This window comes from Dreissena polymorpha, chromosome 5, assembly GCF_020536995.1.
Source record: "Dreissena polymorpha isolate Duluth1 chromosome 5, UMN_Dpol_1.0, whole genome shotgun sequence".
NCBI classification, from domain to species: domain Eukaryota; kingdom Metazoa; phylum Mollusca; class Bivalvia; order Myida; family Dreissenidae; genus Dreissena; species Dreissena polymorpha.
Genome location: NC_068359.1, coordinates 43,568,224 through 43,574,223, shown reverse-complemented (window position 1 = coordinate 43,574,223; position 6,000 = coordinate 43,568,224). Strand labels below are relative to the sequence as shown.

At 36.2% G+C, this 6,000-nt stretch overlaps 1 protein-coding gene across 5 annotated transcripts in view; it reads right to left on the bottom strand.

Annotated features, from left to right (window-relative positions):
• Positions 1–203: 203 nt before the first annotated feature.
• Positions 204–6,000, bottom strand: part of LOC127832345 (4-hydroxybenzoate polyprenyltransferase, mitochondrial-like) — a 45,848-nt gene continuing 40,051 nt past the window's right edge. For all 5 annotated transcript variants that reach the window (XM_052357764.1, XM_052357763.1, XM_052357767.1 and 2 more), the window contains exons 8-9: positions 3,890–4,078; positions 204–852 (exon numbers count right to left, since the gene is read on the bottom strand). In XM_052357764.1, coding sequence (XP_052213724.1) covers positions 703–852; positions 3,890–4,078 — 339 coding nt within the window. In that variant the 3' untranslated portion in view covers positions 204–702. The remainder of the gene's footprint in view (positions 853–3,889; positions 4,079–6,000) is intronic.

Below are 6,000 nucleotides of genomic sequence, written 5' to 3'. Positions count from 1 at the left end.
AACCATTTGAAGCTCAGAAGCAAAGAACAAGTGGCCATATGCATCAGCATAAAATAATGACAGCATGCCATGCCATCTGATTTTCTTTGTTACAATAACAATGTTTTTACAAACAGTTCAAAATGAGCGGTAAAGGGTATAACTTCCATCTTATGGACAAGAAGAAGCCCCATAATAAGAAGCATTAAATCAAGAACAAAGTCTTTGTAACAAACAATGTTAATGGAGTAACAAACTACTTTTTACTTGCATAACACTTTATAACACAAATTTTATAAAATAGCAATAAACATAGTTTTTTTACATCAAAGATAGACCATTGCATTATAAACTAAAATATAATACCACGGTTTATGTGTTCTCATACTTATTGCTTTAATTTTTAACTGCAACATTTAAGCTATAAGTAGACAAACATTTACTTTATTTATCCATACGTTCATGTATTAAAGGACACAAATACTTGAAGAAATTTGCACACAGGTTATCTTTTCAACGCTCACAGTCTCAGGTCCTTGCATCAAGCACTCATACAGTGTCAGTTTAAGATTTCACACAGAGACTTCCCCCTTCTGAATGGCCAGGTTTCAACAGTGTTCCCACTCAAAAATCAATTAAGTTATCATCAATCTAGTACATTCTTAAAAAGGACATTGCATCAAGCACTTTCAATTAGCTCCCGTAATCTTCCAGTTTCAGTGATCAGGTAGAGTCTTCCTCGTCCCCCTCATCCTGATGGGGTTTGAGCAAGGTTCCCAACACAATGCCCACAAACATGACTGCACCCAGCTGTGTGTTGGCCTTGAACTTCTTCATGCAGTCGTCGGGATTGTCCAGGTCCACAGTGTACAACTAAAACAGCAAGTAAATGTTTGTTTGGATTCTTGCCAATTTTTTAAAAGTTTTTTAGAATATCACGAGGTCAGTTAACAAACTCACATATTGTCTGGGTGAGCTGGATCTACAGTGCTTTGTGCATGTACAAATGTCATTTAATTGACACCTGCCCAACTTGACTCAGAGGTGAAGGGAGCATGGGCGCAGAAATGATTTCACTTTCAATTTGCCACCAATGCTAGTACATGTAAATCTGGAGAACATGCAAGGGAAAATCATTACAAACATGCTAATGGTTGTGCCTCCGTAGCTCAGTGGAGAAGGCGCTTGCGTTAAAATCCAGAGGTCCTGGGTTCGATCCCGGGGTCGGTGCACATACATGCCAGTCATGTTTCAGCGGAATGCTGACTGATAAATTAAGGCTTAGCTCGGCATTAATACGTGTTTGTTTTTTTTGTTTTTTTTGTTTTTTGGTTGATTTTCCTATAGTCAAAGTCAGTAAGCAGATAGGCAGAGAAACAGATTTACAAACTGATAGCTCAATATGTTAACCAAGCTTCATGATCATACCTGTTGTACTGTTTGAATTATTACAACACAAAGTTCTGTTGTATTGTTAGTAAGATGGAAAGACGTTGGCCTCGTACTAACCAAGAATGCAATGAAGGCCCTGAATCACTCACCTGAATTCTCTATGTGATCTTGACTATGAGAGTTTGTACTATAATGTACATTAAGGGAACAATTTCAACCATATATTAAACATTTGAATAAATTTGGTAGAATCCCACTGTTGCAGACTAGCACCATTGTTCATATAGCAGGATGATGATAAAACAATAACGGTGTTCCGGGACTGGGAATGTCGACCACCCATATATTTTAATTGTTGTGTCACATCTAATGCTTATCAATTCTTTGAAGTTTCAACACTTCGAATATGGTCATGGCATTTCCGGAACTCCAAATTTAGTAAGGGGTATATTTAGAAGTGGTTGCTGGGGCTAATACTAGAATTTGATTGGTCAAAATGATGTAATTTGCATGGTTTTATTTATAATTAATTTACGTCCGATTGAAACGACGCCCGATGCCCGCAGAACAAGTTAAGACTCTGAAACAAGTGGGTCGTGTTTCTCATTAACGAAATATAAATTTTGGGGGATTGAGAAGGCATTGTTCAGTAACTTAATATTGTTATTCTATGGTTATTGATTTGTATTATGTTTTTTGCATTTTTTCTACATGTGTAAATTAATTGATACATTTTTGGTTTGAGTGACTATTTAAGTCTGATTAATGAACTCTGTAATAAGGGTAAAGGAAAACCACACAGTCATTTGTGAATGTAATATAGTTTTCATTTCAATTATGTGTTATTGTATCAGTTGAGACCATTGTTGTGTAATTTTCATAATATTATGTTATTATTACACACATGTTTTTTAGATTCTTCATATTGTCATTTGCTTATTATACTTTTCATTTGCATTGTTAATTACAGATAACCGTCACAAACGTCACTAACGTCACAAAGATTGTTCGTGGATGATACATGACAGAAACGTCAATTAGAACACATTTGTAATCGCCATATTCGTCAAAGTCTTCTCATTTTGTCATCGTTGCCATAACCGTCGTAGACGTCACTGTCTACGTAGTACTTGTTCACGTCGGTGTCGTCAGCGGCACTGTTTATGTAGAGGAAATAAAGGTGTAAACGTGAGGCGTGTATTGCAGTGACTTGCCCCCAAAACTTTATATTGTCGGACCTAGACCTAGTCGGGTTTGACTGGCTCGCCACACCCACTATAATGATGTTATATACCCGACAACAAACCTTTGGGTCATGTGGTTTCAGAGCAGTTTTCATTAGTCATTTTTCAATGCAAGTCTATACATAACATGTGATCCCTGGGGCATATCGAGCTTTTATCCCAGGGGCATAGTTAAAAGAAGCATTGTACAGGACCTCTGCTCGTTGCTTAAGACTAAATATCCAGGCTTTTAAGTAGTATGTGAAAGTAAGATTTTAAAAGATTTCATTGTATACATTTAAAGGAAACAGTGGGATGATTTGAGAAATCTTGGTAGAGGTCCACCAAATGACATAACAAAACAAATATTTCATCCCTGGGCCTTGCCTTCCAGGAGATTTTTTTTAAGTTTTAAATATAAATAAGGCAACACCATGACACTAGGTTTTCAACAGCTTGTTTATTAAGTAAATTTAAATAATAACCTAGGTCAGCATGAGGTACCTACATACACAATGTCAGTGCAATACCTCCATCCAAAAAAAAGCTATTTAGTGTTCGAAACTCATGCCTTAACAATTGTAATACCGCTATTGATAGCAACCAGGGAACATTGTTATAAGAAAACCGTAGTGTTAAAACGTGACAATATGGACACATTACTAATAGGTGTCCACTACAACTCTTGGAAATATGGCTAGCAAGTTTCCTATGAAAGGGTAATACAGGGATAAGTGATGGAACGCTTTCGTCAAACTGAGCTTTCATTGTGACTTATACGGAAATAATGGTACCAGAATTGTTTTTTTACAAATGTTGAGACAAATCGTCCCAATTTTGTACAGAAGAACAAACATCCAAACAAGCAGGAATGCGTGCTAAATTGGGACTTTGAGCACATATGCTTCAAGCTCTAGTTCATTTAATGCTTTCCTTTGGGTTTTAGGGAAATATTGGTAATTTAAAACAAGTAAATCACAGGTATCTATAATTTTCACTGTTTTACAATGATATTATTTAAGTTGTTTGACATCATGATGCTATTTTTTCTGCAAATTTATCCACTTTAACACTATAAACATGTAAACAAACTTGTAAAAGCATAAATAACTGGAACATTCGTTGGTTTTGGTAGATTATCAATTTGTATCCACTCGTTATAACAGAAAATAAAAATTTAAACAATTGGCTAACCACTCATCATGAGTGGAAGTGTGAAACGAGTGCAAAAAAGTGTAATTTGCACTTTCTTTGATTTATCCACATCCAACGGCATAACACTTAAAATCCAGTACCTGATGAGCCAGATGGGCTGCAGTAGTGGACAGGGCAACATAGTAGGGCCAGGTCTGGTCACACAGGTGTCCCGTCAGCCCCAACAGACCAATCATCGCACTCCCAAACCCAGTCAACCATAGCTTGGTTCTGTCCCCAAACTTCAGAGCCGTAGATTTCACTCCTATCAGCATGTCATAGTACTTGTCCTAGGAAAATGGCATCAGGCATTTCACTCTAGATTTTTTAAGGACACATATAATGATTCATATCATATACATCATGTTTCATATGTTATTTTTTACATGAAACAAAAACATTACATGAACATTTTGAGAAATTTGACGACAGTAGTCGAGACATTTAGAACTTTTAAAGAACAAAACAAAATATTTAACACAACATTTCACATATATTGAACTAATACACAGTATTGGTAGAACTTTAACTATATATGTAAACAGCAAGATCTGGCAAACAATATTTTACTGATACACAAATATATAATAGTATTTATTTTATTTACCAGTGTAGTATATTAGCATACACTAAAATTTTCATGCAACATTCACAAACTGAATCTTATTTTAAAACAACACTGCTATAAGGTTGGCAGTTGCTCACTTATATGTAAACCGATCTCTGAGCTGCTATACATGTGAAAGTTATTTTTGCGTAGCAACTATATTGTGTGTCCTCTTACCAAGATGGCACAGGAATCATGTATCCAAGAAATAATTTGTTTAACATTTAAACAGATATAAAGCTATTATATTAGCAAGAAATTTGCCTTAGAATTATTTTTAAATGTTTCAGAAAGGCTAAAATGGAATAGGCAGCTGGTCACCAAATGAACATTTTTGCACTTTTTTGGGGGAGCCCCAGAAAATATTATTTTAGATTTCATATGTTATGGATACATGTAAATACAAAGACTTTCTTCAAACTCATCCCAAATTACCCATAACGCATTAATAATGGCAAGCCTACAGGAACATAATATATGAGTCGTGTTCTCAGAAAGCTGAGCATAATGTATGTGCGTAAAGTGTTGTCCCAGATTAGCCTGTGCAATCCGCACAGGCTAATCAGGGACGAACACTTTCCGCCTAAGCAATGATTTTCGGTAAGGAGGGACTTCCTTGAAACTAAAAATACTATAACAGCGGAAAGTGTCGTCCCTGATTAGCCTGTGCGGACTTCACAGGCTAATCTGGGACGACACTTTACGCACATGCATTATGCCCAGATTTTCTCAGAACGCGACTCATATATACACGTATATCATAACATATCTAATTTAATTTCAGCTCAATACCTTCATCCAAACTCAAGTTTCAGAGCGAAGAACATTTTACTATTTTAAGTAACTGTGATCGTGACCCTGAGCCAATCGGCCCCAAATGCAACCCCAAGCTTCAAGACACATTAAATTTTAGGCTCATATCAAAAATAAAGTTATTACAAGATGTGTTTGTGAAACACAATGTCCCCCTATATGACGTTTTACCTTGAAGGATGACCTTGACCTTGACCCTTCACCACTCAAAATGTGCAGCTCCATGAGATGCACATGCATGTCAAATATAAAATTGCTAGCTTCAATATTGCAGAAGTTACATTACATGAGCAATTTTGACCCATATATTTGACCTAGAAGGATGACCTTGACCTTTCACCACTCAAAATGTGCAGCTCCATGAGATACACATGCATGAGAAATATCAAGTTGCTATCTTCAATATTGCAAAAGTATTCATAAAATAAGCGATTTGGGCTACATATATTTGACCTCTGACCTTGAAGGATGACCTTGACCTTTCACCACTCAAAATGTGCAGCTCCATAAGTTACACATGCCTGCCAAATATCAAGTTGCTATCTTCAATATTGCAAAAGTATTCATAAAATAAGCGATTTGGGCCACATATTTGACCTCTGACCTTGAAGGATGACCTTGACCTTTCACCACTCAAAATGTGCAGCTCCATGAGATACACATGCATGCCAAATATCAAGTTGCTATCTTCAATATTGCAAAAGTATTCATAAAATGAGCAATTTTGGCCACATATATTTGACCTCTGACCTTGAAGGATGACCTTGACCTTTAACCACTCAAAATGTGCAG